This window comes from Lepidochelys kempii, chromosome 2, assembly GCF_965140285.1.
Source record: "Lepidochelys kempii isolate rLepKem1 chromosome 2, rLepKem1.hap1, whole genome shotgun sequence".
Taxonomy (NCBI): Eukaryota; Metazoa; Chordata; order Testudines; family Cheloniidae; genus Lepidochelys; species Lepidochelys kempii.
Window position 1 is genome coordinate 100572804 of NC_136381.1, and position 13712 is coordinate 100586515.

Here is a 13712-nt window from a genome sequence, read left to right on the forward strand (position 1 = left end):
TCCAGGTTGTAATAATTAATTGGTTCTTATGTTATTACTATGCAATACTTTGGATTTTACAGAACACATTAGCTGTTCTTCATAACTTGTCTCCCTTGTAGTTGCTAAAAGTTTCAAAATTGTTTACTTCATTTGAATTAAAAGTTACACTTTTACATTTAATGCTTCAGTGACAGTCATTTGATGTTGCATCATTCCTTGCTAAATACATATATTAAGCAACAAAATTTTGTCATAGAAAATCAGTTATTAAAAATTGGAAATAGTTTTTAGAAGATGCTATGTAATGTCAATGTGGTACATGTGGATATAGCACCTGCTTTAGTTTATGTGCTGCATCACACTTTCTGTTCCTTTTTATGTTCAATTTTTAAGTGGAAAATCTAAAAACATTTTTGCAGAAAATGCATAAGCTGTAGTTCTAAATTTATGTAAAAATTCACTGCTATGTTTCTATAAACCTGCCATACATTCTTTATTTTAAATAGACAGCTTTTCTAAATCACTGAGCTCTGCTTAGACAAGTGGTGTCTCCATGGTTGAATTTATGAGTGGATTTGAATAATAAATTCACATTTCAATGAACATATTTTCATTAAAACTGTAAGGTTTATTTTACTGTACTTTTAAATAATGGCTTATTATAGAAGCTATAGTTTAAATTCATGCAGTATTTGAAACTTAGTGCATGGTTACAAGCAAGAGAACAAAAAGGTAAGAAACATCATAAAAGGATAATAATTCTTGGCATAATCCTAAAATAGTTTTGTAAGTTTTCATAGAAGAAGGCAAGGCCATGACTGGACAACATGTTTAAAATTAATCTAATGTACATTGCATTTCAAACATCTTCAGGTGCATTACTGTAAATACAGTATTCCTTTTCACTGACTATTCATATACATGCTTAGTACTTTCAACATTATTTCTGTCCTGTCAATAATGTATTTATGTGTAATGTTTCAGCAAACATTTAACTTTTGAATATGAAGTTAAGTCTTTAGAGACACAGTCATGTTCACGTGGTCAGAACAGCTGTAGGAGCCCTTAATATGCCCTCTTAAGGCAGATAAAACTGAATAAAACCAAGGGGAAGATGCTAATGGAGCTCTCTTTAGAATTCTTTATGCAACTGTCTGGTCAAGACATGTTGCTTATAATTGATGTGTCCATTACTTGAATTCTCTTGTAATTATAGTCAATAAGTCTTGTAAATGTGTTAAAGCTCACTAAAAGCATACAAATTCAAGAACAGAGTAAGGCTAATAATTTAAAATAATCAATGTAGGCATTTCAGCACTTAATTTCCCTTGTGTGTTGATAGCTGATCATTCTTAATCCATTAAGATTTATTTAGTCGTTTACAATGCAAAATAGGTTTGCACTGGTCACTTGTGCCATTTGAAAATGTCCACCAGGTTAAGTGCAGAATGTAGTCCATTAGTCTTCCTTGACTATATGTATTAATTGCATTTAAAATCAAGTTAATGTGGATGTGAAAGTGAGGTAACTATCAATATATGACAAAGCAACCCGACTTACATAAGTTACATCATTGATTGTAACATTGAGTAAAAGTTAGCATACTTTTTAACATCTTGTGTGGGTCTGATCACCAAGTGTATTTTTATAGTGCTTTAGATTGGCCCTAAACATACAAAACAGCAGGCTTCTGGGAATTGAATACAAGGCTACCATTTCATTTTGCAAGTCATTTTTGGGGGAAAGTTACAGAACAGGTTTTAATCTGTGCTCTCTTTTCTCAGTACCTTAAAATGAATTGCTTTCTGATAGTTTGCTTATGCAAATGAAATAATTATGCTGGGACTTTTATTAATAGTTAACTGGAAGAGAACTTACCCTTCCAAACCCTCTTTTCATATTTGTGATTTACTGTATGTTTTATATAACCTCTTCTTCCCATCTTTATCACAATGAAAGCAATTGATAAGAAATAAAATGGTTTTTGGTAAGCAAGAATGGTGGCAGGAGGAAGAAACCTACCGTAGTATACTGTATATTCTGTCTCGGTTAAACCTAGCAGGACAAACAAGTACAATATTTTTCTCTATCTCACCTTGCACTACTGTAACACCAGCTGTATCGTACGAGATGAGTTACTGGTTGTTTTCAGATTTCTTATTCCTCTTCTTGCTAAATCTTACTTCAGGAACACTCTCCTCCCGCTCCATGCCCCGCGCCCCCCCCCCCCCCAATTGAAAACCCTATATTTTAGACTATTTGGAATCATTAGTAGCATGTTTTTGGAGGGTGGAAAACTATTACTAATGATTCCAAATAGTAGAATACAGAGTGTTTTCAAAATGCCTTAAATTAATTTCAAGAGATTTTCACATAGCAAATGAGAAGGGATGTTATGCCAGAGAGGAGATAACCAGCAAGTCCATCACATGTTGACAAGTGAAAATGAGGAAGTGTAAAATAAAACAAAAGGAATCGTAAAGGTGGAAGACTTTTTTACTTACAATTCAAGGAGGTCCTATAATCTTAATTAACAATCAGAATTTCTGAGGTAAAAATCACCTGCAGCCCTGTCATCTTTGTTTGGGATTTCATCAGATTTCTCAAGCTAAATAAAGGAGGGCACACACACACAAAAGCCTAAGTACTGTAGAAAGTATGGTCTTGATAACTCACTCTGGTGATACTCCTCACTCTATGTTAATACTGAACCAGTGATCCAGCATGGCGCTAGTGAATACTTCGGCACTGAAAATGACATTTTTGGAGGCTTAGAACTGAGGCTTTGAATATTTCTTGTCACTGGAGACCTATGATTCCTTTCACCAGAATTAAGGTTATTAACTCCAGTGGTCTGGTGAGATTGCACCACAAATCATTATATTCTGCCTTCTACATTTTCTGTAGTTTCTATTTTATTTTCATTTCCCTTTTAAAGAATGCTGTTGCTATCACACGATAGCTACTATGTTTCCACACCACAGGTTGTGGGTGATATGATCCCTGTATTTATGAAAGCTCTTTGGTTGGAAAGGTGCTGTAAATGAAGATATTACGACTGTTTTGAAATTAATTAAGGACTAAGTGTAAAGCCAATGAACAATGTGTCTCATTTCACAGAACAAGAGAAAGTACTGACATAATAAAAATATGGCCAAGAAAAATCTAGGTTGGGCAAAAATACTGTTTTTAAGTACTCATTTAGGAAATGCAGAGTTTTGTCCCATTGATTTGACTTTATGAATCTATATGTTAGGTATGAAATATGTATGTATAGATTTGTTCTACCCGAATAGGTTTTGGACCAAATTCGGTGCCACCAAGTTAAAAGAACTTTTACTGTTTTAGTTTCAGACAATAAGTACTGGCTGTAGCCTACCAGTACTTGAATTTTCATGGTGTTTAAATGGAGATGTTAGCAGACATTCAGCTGTGTATGTGAGGAAAAAAATTGTCAAGGCCTCAGTGATTTTTGGATGAGAGCAGTCAACAGAAAAATACATTTATGTATTGTCAGCACACTGTAGCAATGAACACTATGACCGGACTGAGCTATAGTTTTTCACAAAGGAGTCATGTAAATTGAAAACAGCAAAGGTCTTGTTCAGAGCCCTGCGGGACACCTGCAGTAACAGAAAGAGGAACAAATTTACAATTTAATCTGTGTGAGAGAGAAACAAAAAAAAACCATAGGGTTGAATCCATAGGATATTTGAATTCGATGAAATAAAATGGCAATATAACTACTGGTAGAGGGTTTTTTTTAATCATATCTGGCTATAGCCCTGATATTATTAATTGTGTAATTAGTCTTGAAGCTCATAAGTTAGAACATCAACTTTAACATTTTTTTATTTAATGCGAAGGTATATTAACACTATTCAAATTTATTTTATTTGCATGGGTCCCTTTATAGAATACAGTGTTGATTTGGAATGTCACCAAATTAATGTTTAATTTAGTTTTATCAGGATCATTTAAATAAACTGGGGTTTTTCAGTGTGATTGATAGAATGTGATTGCTGTTAGCTGCAGTCTCAACCTGCTTTTGACATTTAAACATATAAAGCTGACTAGATATAACCATTCAGGTGCTAAATATTTTTTACATCTACTTCTAACAGTAGAAATGGAAGTATTAAGAGATCTGGCTTCATTGTCACTGAACTGTGAAATATTCAACCTTGTCTGCCCGTGCTTAGTACTGTTGATTTTTTTATTTCTGTTAGAAGATTAAAATTAAATGCTTCATTTTTCTTCAGCTTTTGGGAATTAAATTGAAATTTAAGACTCTAAAATTTTTTACTAAGATCCTCAATTTCAACAAAGTATTCTTGAAGGATATTCTATTTTCAAGGACACAGCACAAAGGTTCATTGATCAAATATGATATACTATAACATTTTTCATATCAGTCTTTGTGTATTTATTAAAGATCACATATTTCAGATTATGCTTAACTCTATTGGAAGACATACGTCACCAACATACTAAACATAATTAATTTTAAATGCAATTCTGTTATTTTGATTTATTGATTTTAAGGATTTACTTGTTAGAAAATTGGAAAGTGTTACAGCATACTTTAAAATAAAGTGTCATTGCTTAGTAACCTCCGAATGGACATCTGCCACATTTAACCATTATACCGCAGTAGTAATGCAACTTTCTCATCTTGACTGGGGAGTCAGTGTTAATTAAGATACATTATTTCTATACAGACTTTTCCTGGCCTGATATGTTCAAAAAGAATAGGTCATTCCTACTTCATTAGAAAAATAATTTTATAATTCCTTGGTTTGCACTGGCCATTTAATAATAAAGTTTGTTCTTAAAATAAATAATAAGCAAAATGTCAATACTTCTGGTTTGCAGAAGAAGCATAAATTCTTGATCATAAAGTAGTCATAAAGGCATAATATTTTATCCACTATATAGTCATACATTGCATGTCATTACAATAGCAAGGTGATGAATCATTCTCTATGTATGACAGAAGAAATGTGAAATACCAATGTTACTGTGAAATCTATTCAAAGTCAGAGGAATATAATAAAATTAAATGAACTGTTCATACATATTTACTTTAACAACAAGGATATTTATAAGTCTACATCTTTCATCCAAACTTTTTATGGCCATTAATTGACTTAGCCATTTTGAAAATGGGGAAAGGTGTAGAACAACTTTGATCACCTCATTTAAATGGTATTGTCCTAGTATATCGTCTTCTGGTTTTAATACTCTTTATAAAAAGTAAATGGTTATTAAAAGTTCAGTTTGAAAGTAGTTTCAGTGGGCTTAAGGAATGTCATTTCAGTGAACCTAAGGAAACTCTCTTTAATGGGAAATCTATGGTATATAGCTGTATCCCTGGAGTGATAAATAAGTGTATGTAATAACTTCTTTTGCAAGGCAAAATTCTTAAACGGTAAATGGGGGATATATTTTTTAAAGGTTATTTTTTCTAAGGAATTTTTATTTCTTTAACCATGAGTAATATGTTATTCTAATTCAACTCGTATCTTATGCTAAATTTTACTTAGGATCAAAGCCATTCAAGTGCAAGATATGCCACTTTGCAACAGCTCAGCTCGGAGATGCCAGAAACCATGTCAAGAGGCACCTTGGGATGAGGGAATACAAGTGTCATGTCTGTGGGTGAGTAAATTGAAACAGTTTCCACGATGGTTAACCAGGAGAAGAGTGCAGGATATGCATTGTTTCAGAATTCAAAACTGTGATGTGAGCAAGAGTGGCTAAAATTATGCATGCATATCCTCCTTTCCATTGTTATGGTAAATTCCTTAAATACAGTTATGACATTCTTTTCCCACTTCTAATCCTGCACTGAAGATGAGCAATTTTACGGGCTACAAGGTCAATTTGAACCTGTAATCTGTAAATTGACTAAATTATAGGATGTTCATTCACATTGCCAGGGAGAACTGTAAATTCCATTTAAAGACATAAAAAATATATAATACAGACTTTATTCTGTGTATATGTGGTGTGTCCCTCCCCAGTCCTGTTATAATTTTAGTTCCATTAACAGATCTGTGGGCTCTATTAGGGATTTCATTCCTTAGGAAAACAAAACAGAAGACTGACTTTCAGACAACTGGATATAAAATATTACATGCCTAATATGTTTTTTAAAAAATTCAAGTATTTAATAGATGTTTGTGTTCTTGTTTGTTACAAAAATTCCTGTTTTTCTTTCTTTCTTAATGGTTATTTCTTCAGAAGGATCATTCGTAATGTTTAATTGTCCTTCAAATGTGTTGCATTTAATAGGAGGCATTGAGACTCCTTAATGCAAAACTAATTAATTTAGCAGAAATGTTTAAAAGGTTTTAAAATGCCATGGCATATATGGTACATCATAGGACATTCAAAGTAGAATTTTAATACCCTACTTCTGATTAAAAATATATTTTAATGTTATTATGCGAGAGAATTAACTAATATATGCATCATATAAAAACACTTTATGCAAACCTGTGTAACCTGCTGTAGAGGTCTTATGGCTAATGTGTAAAACAGCATAGGTTCAATTAGATAATGCACTGCACACATGAATGGTATGGTGTGATGTTAGGGATATTATTCAGCAGGAGGTTCTTATAGTCAACATTTGCAATACATATTTATTGCAGGACAAAGTGAGTTTCACATTTCAAAGGACAAGTGAAACTTCAGCTGAAAATGCAGCTGAGTGATTTTCACTGATTTATCTATCTATTTTAAAATAATTTTGCAAGGAATGTTGTTAGATACTTTGGGTGATTTTATTCAATTGGGGTAATTGATGATTGAGTTATTTAAATGTGAAGTAAATTTATATGAAGTTTGTCCGTAAGTCCACAGAAGATCAGTAGTAGGATGACTTTTGTTACTTCTTATATTAGCTACAAGAGTCAAGTGCAACATGGAGCATTTTAATAGTCGTCTTTTTAGGCATTTAAAAAAATCATGTTAACAGTTTTTACCCTATAAATTAATTATCTTTCGTGTGAAAGATGATTAACAAATACAGGTGCACAAAAAATAAAAAAAACAAAGCTTAGACTTTGCTTTGAAGTTGTCAACAAACTTGTCTATTACTTCACAATTCAACATCCTATTGACTCACATTGAAAAGTTAGCATATTATTTAATTATCCTATCAACAGAGACATAGCTTTTGTAATCACCAAATTATTAAGTTCGTATCCCCTACAGAGAAGAAATTAATTGTGAGGAGAATTTGGCACATTTTCTGATATCAAAAGCTCAGTCCTACTTAGTATTGACATGGTACCTAAACTAGTCTTAGAATCTGCAACAGAAAACATACAACTATCAAGAACAAAACATATTTGTATGACTTAAGCTATGGAATTAAGTCTGTTAGTCACTTTGCTATGCTAATTGTTTACTACATGTTGTTGAAATGTCATACTGGTAGCCAAATAGCTATATATTTATATTGTTGTATAGAGTTATGCCACTAATCTTCATTTACAACATGGATCTGTGCATTTAATATATAATAAAACAACCAGCCAGAGAGACATCCTCCGCCACCACCACCACCCTCTGCGCACAAAAATCTGGTTTATAGTGCAGTTTAGTCCTTTTGCAGTTTAAATAATCATCACATTACACTTGATATGCACCAAAAATGTATTTTAACAGTTATATATTAACATTAGTTTAATTGGAAAAGACATCTTTACACTGAAGCTAACAATCCTGAAGAATTAAAATGGATTAGAAGAATAAGGTATGACCAATGCCGTTTGAACTGTAGACCAAATAATGAATATGCCATCCTTAATGTGGAAGAAGGGGGGAAAAAAGTATAATAGCTTGTGCTGTATTTCTGCCGTATTAATTGAAAGGATAGAAGTGTATGTAGGCTAAAAAATAAAGTAGCAACATAAAAAAATTGCTAGGATTGGCTATCTGATTAGTGACACTACAGAGCATTGGTACATTAACACCACTGACAATGTCAATTCATTATCATTGATGGCTAAATAATCTTAGAAATGCTCAGTGGACCTATTAGTTCCTGAACATAAGCAGCTCATGCTGCATTTCTTCATTAGCTTTAATTGCTATAAATTCTACCTTTTTAAAAATCATGCTTTAAGAGGTGAAGTGATCTTTCAGGAACATTAACTCTGTAATTTTGTCACAAACAGAAGGTCCTGCACTATGTTTTCTTTTCTGCAGTAGTTAATATTCTGTTCTCTGACTTTTGGATTCATAGGAATAAGCCCTCTGCTAGCTGTGAGGATAAATTGTTTTTCAAATGCTGTTGAACCTGTTCAGGAGCCTTTTCAAGGTGAAATGTCAGTGCTAGGTTGTGGTTTATTATAGTCTCAGGCGATCATTTGATTGTTTTGAAGAAGTACAATTTCCTTTTGGATCGGAAACTAAAATATTTGTAAAAATAAATATGCCAAACCAGCGTTGATTCTTTTAGTCTTGTCTGAACATTTCAATTGCTCAGAATATATTATATGTACCGTATGTCACATAAAGGTAATTTACCTACCTTTCGAAAAACTAGAACCATTTTTCTTTTTTAATTTAAGTATAGTTTTTTTTCAGCTGCACAGCAGAAACTCCTTGACAGAGAAATTGGACAACACTAATCTTTTAGCATTTGAAATAAACCAACTGCTCCTCATTTCCTTGTCGGCAGATGTGTGGTGATTGTTTTCCTCTGCCCATATCCACGACTGGAAAATATATCCATAATTTGAGAGGGTAGTATCTATTTTCTGATTAGTCAACTGCTACTCAGTTAATTTAAAAAATCTGGCTATTAATTTGCCTGAGACACTTGAGTTAGATTAGCAAATCTTAGTGGTTGCCCAGCATTTAGAATTTTTGTTTCATTTGCCCAGTGGCATGCTTATGTTTATCATGTGCTTTTCAAATTTTATGCCTCAGGTAGAAAATGAAAAATACATTGTTCTTGTACTTCAGATTTTGAACAGAATTTATAGGCAACGTATACATCTACTTTTCTCTTGCCTTTGCTTTCAGAAATAGATTTTATTTTTTTTAGGGGGGGGCGTATAGTAATATGTTTAAACTAAGAGTGCTTCTTCTTTGTCTCTGTCTTTCTGTCTTTCAATATGGCTTTTTAATAAGGATCTGCTGAAGAAAATTGGTGTCAGGTAGGTTTGTGTTTTTGGGGATATTTTTAACATTTAAAACATGCACATAGCCATGTGTGAGTGCATGCACACACGGTTAAAAAGACTTCTGTATTATTATCTTCATATTGTCATTATACTGATTCCAGATATAATAGTCCACTGCGTTAAGAAGCGACAGTGTATTTTGGCATAGACAACCTTCTTGATTTTCTTGACTTTTTGCTCAGATTTCCCTTTCTTGTGGTTCTTATTTCCTTCCCACTCCTCACCTCCAAGAAATGTTTTGAAGCTCCTTTTCTCACTTAACTTTGGAGAAATGGTTAGATGTGTTGTTGAATAAACCATTTACTAAGTTCAACTATCTTTTCAAATACTAATATTAGTCAACTTTGAGAAGAGTTTTAAAAGCCCTAAAGATGCAAATGACTTCAGTTTATATTTTGACACTATAATTGGTGCTATAGATAGTCTGGTGGTCTTAGAATCTGTATAAAGTCCAGTTTTTTCATGACATTAGTTGATCATCTGAGGAAAATATTTGCAGCTAAAGCAGGTGTGTTAATTTATCTGTAGCCTTAATGGGGATCTACTTTGACCTGTCAGAAGATACCAGACATAATGCAAATAAATGGTTGGTTAGACTTTTTTTCTCCACTAACTCCAGATTTTTGAGTGAGTAGTTTTAGCATCAGGGTAGTTATTTACTGTACTTGCTTGCATTTAGCCTTGCGAAGAACATGCTTGTTTCTAAACTTATCCATAGGAACAGAGAAAATGTACATTGGGTTTTCGGGGGTGCTGTAATCTACTATAAATTAACTATTTATTCTTGTGTGCTTTAAGAAACCCTAAATAGAAAGTTGCAACTCCAGAAAAACTATTTTTGTGTGGTATTACCTAGTTTTTGTGCATTAGAAGGGATCTCTGTGTAGATGATTATAATGTCACTTTCTGACCTTTGCAGCTTGAATAATTGTAAATCATTGCTTCATAACGTGTCAGAGAATGTCTGTACTAGGCAATTAAATGGCAGAATATAATAGACCAAATTATTGCCTGTCATGTTTTCAACAACACAGTTAGTATTTGAGTTACACTTAATCATTACGTGCATTAGCAACTTCATTGGAATCCAGCTTCAGGCTGAGCATGAAATACATTACATTATTTAAACCTCTAATGGTAGAAGTCATTTATTTGTGTTGAAGTGTACAACATGCAGAGTTTCATAAAGCAAGGAACACTTGAGAGCTTAATTTATCCAAATCAAAGTCTAAATGCAGATAAACAGAAGTGGAAAAAATTAGTAATTTTTATAGACTGGAAATATTTAAAAATACATGGTTGTGAGTAATTGTAGGCAGCAGGAATAAATTAAAATCACTATTTTTAGTCGGCTCAGAGAACTAAAGCTGTTGTGTATCTAAATCATCAAATGCACCATGGAATTGCATTTTTGACTGAACAATTAATTACACACGTCATATCTACAGATGTATCCAAACAAAAAAATGTTTGGTTCAGCTACTTTAGGTTTAAGATTTATTTGTATTAGAAAGACAACGATTCTAGATCTAAATGTTCCTGAACTTCTATATCCAAATTTTGCAGTTTGGACCCATGCTTGTGTGGGTGCGTGTGTTTGCTTTAATAAAAAAATGAGTTAAAATATATAACATGCTGAGAATACATTTTAAATAAATTAATATGGCAATGCTAGAGAGTTAGGTGGAGTAAGATAATGTGTGTGTATTATATATGTTTCTGATTTTTGATCAATTATATATCATCTAGCATGTAATCTCTATTCTTACAGTCTAAGATACTTAAAATGCAAATAATTTGCGTATACTCACAAAAGCCAACAACATCTCTTTAACAGTTGATGGTGGTATGCATGCTATTATGTTTTGCATCAGATCATCTTGATTTGCTTGGAAGTTCACTGGGGATTGGCTTGAAGTTAAAGCAAATATTCTAGTTAACAAGGAAGACAGATAGATTTAGTGAAAGTATCCTCTAGTTAAAGACTTGGCAGTATGCTTCACTAGTGTCTGTTGTCTGGCTATACTGGAAGAAGGACAGGAGACACTGAATATGGTTTAATTAGGCCACAACTTTATTATTAACTACTGTCTGGGAGTACTCGGCAGATAAGTGTACAGTGCAGGTAACTTCATGATCATTTCAAGATCTACCCGGGGGTCTTCCATCAGCTCCAAACCTCCCTCCCCCTTTCCATCCTTGTCCACCAGCCAACCTGCTGCTGGGACCTTAGCATCTCCCTGACCCCTCGAATGAGGGTTAAGGTGGGCTATAAAGGGTGGGGGATTAGCTCCCTGATGACCCGGTCGTAAACAACCCCGTTTCCATTCCTTTAACAAACACCTCCTTTAAATCCTTTACCAAACCATTTATCTGTTAACTCTATCTCTTCCCTACAGAGTCCTTGCACTGGACATCCGCCCCATGCTTACAGAATGAGTTGCAATATCACAGCCTTCCATTTCTCTTCCATGCTTACCCCAACTAAGTCCTACCCCCCAAAACCTCTGTGGAGAAGGTGAAAAAACTCTCACTCTTCCTTGGCCAATCTGGCAGTGAGGGAAAAATCCCTTCCTAGTCCTCCGAGAAAGGAGTGGCTACTGCAGTGCCCACAGCGGATCCTGACCACATCTGGTATTTTGTCACTTTCAATGGTGGCAGGTTGGGTGCTGCTTTGCTTGGTCTGGGCAAAAGAGAGCGTCCCCTGCCCAGCTTTTCCCACCCAGCTTGCACCAACACCCCCTCTTCTGGTCATCTGGGAGGGAGGGGGTGAGTCAGCATCCTCACACTGACCTGCTCTTTGTCTGCAGCAATGTGCGTGCCTCTGCCCTTAAAGAGGTATATCCCTTCCCCCTGCAAGCCAGACAACTCCCCTCCTCCCTCCCGCTTAAGGCGTGATGTGGTCAGTATTGCAAATGGGGCAGAAAAGTCGAGACCAACTTTCCTATATAATAGTTCAGTTTGAAAATGTACTTTTATCAATGTGTACTGTAATTGAATTATTATGTGGCTTTAATTGAATTATTATTATTGTACTTGCTGAAGTGAATAGGCATGAAAAGTACATACTTAAGTGAATATGTGTTTGTATTTGAATTAGGAACATTGGTGATAATTTATACTAATATCTGTACTATATATAACCTACTGCAATGCACTTCCAAACTGTAATTATAAAGATACACAGAGTTGTGAGTGTGATATATGTGCCATGAATAACTAGTGCAGCTTCTTTTAGAAGCATTCCACTTTTTATTTATTTTTTAAACTATGGATGGTTCTGAAGTACAGGATACTTTATTGGACCACATAAGCATTTATTGCAGGAAAGGTCCAGTGTGTAATAAGACATTAAAGTGATTATGAATGTTACATCAGACCGGGCTGCTCTTGCTTGTAGTACAGTTAGGTGGGCCCATCATGAAAGTGGCAAGTTTTCCAAATCTTTTCAAACAGAAGAGCATACTGGCCAATAAAAAAAAAAAATTAAAAAATTGTATGGTGAGATGTCTGTCTATAGATTGTGAAAGGTTTCCTGTGACAGGCTGCAAAGGCACTACTGTCGATCTGGCTTACAGCAAACTAACGTTCTGCTCAAGTCTACTGCACATATAAAAAGTATATGGATAAAGGGGCAGGGCTATAGATCATGAGCACATGGGAAATAAAGCCATTGTTCTTGAACTTGGATGCCTAAACAAGTGGTCTGATTTTCATAGATTCAGCTTAGCATTACTGAATATTAGAGTTCTGGTTTAGTTGTCTTTAGGCTCTCAAGTTTGATAGTGTTGGCCTCCCTTAAACCACACTCTTTAGGAAAAGCTTACTGGTAGGTAGAAGGAGATAGAACTGAAGTGAGCAGGGGTTGGTCTAACACAGAAGCCTTTGAGCCTTTGTTATAGCCTGAGCAGGACTTTTTTGTTTTAAACCTTAGTGTTTCATTTTGCTAAAACTAGAGATGGACTTGAGACAGTTAAGATTTGGATATAGATCCAAATTTGAGGTTTGGATATATTTTTCTGGTTTAATCTGTTATGTAGAGAGAAGGAAGTCAAAGTCCAGATTTGATTCTGATTCCTGTATCTCCAGGTAAGAACTGTTCAATTTGAATTCTAGCTATTAAGTACTTGGGCAAAAAGTTCTCTCTATGAATATATCTTGATGCCAGACAACATTGGCCAAAACTACCAGTTTACAAATTCCAACAAATGACAGTAGTTCTGAGGGAGTTTATCAGAACAGCCTGTATTCAATTTTGCTAGCTTTTCATGAGATCTGCTTTCAATCAGGAAATCATTTTGTTGAAATCTGATTCAATGTAAGCCCTCCCAATCTATCCTATTAGGAATTCCTGCTTTGATTTAATAGATTGTGTTTCATACTATTTCTATATTTGAGACCCACATTATGGTATTATTAAATAAATGGCCAAAGCCTGCTCACCTTACTCACTTGAGTAATTTTAGTGAAGTCACAGAGATAACTCACATCAGTAAGAAGAGTTGAATTTTTCCCAGTCATATA

At 34.2% G+C, this 13712-nt stretch overlaps 1 protein-coding gene across 7 annotated transcripts in view; it reads left to right on the plus strand.

Annotated features, from left to right (window-relative positions):
- ZNF407 (zinc finger protein 407) overlaps positions 1-13712 on the plus strand; it is a 462963-nt gene that overhangs the window by 38544 nt on the left and 410707 nt on the right. For all 7 annotated transcript variants that reach the window (XR_012157273.2, XM_073331771.2, XM_073331772.2 and 4 more), the window contains exon 3: positions 5529-5643. Coding sequence is in view for 6 of the 7 variants with exons in the window: in XM_073331771.2 (XP_073187872.1) it covers positions 5529-5643 (115 nt within the window). In the remaining variant the exon portion in view is untranslated. The remainder of the gene's footprint in view (positions 1-5528; positions 5644-13712) is intronic.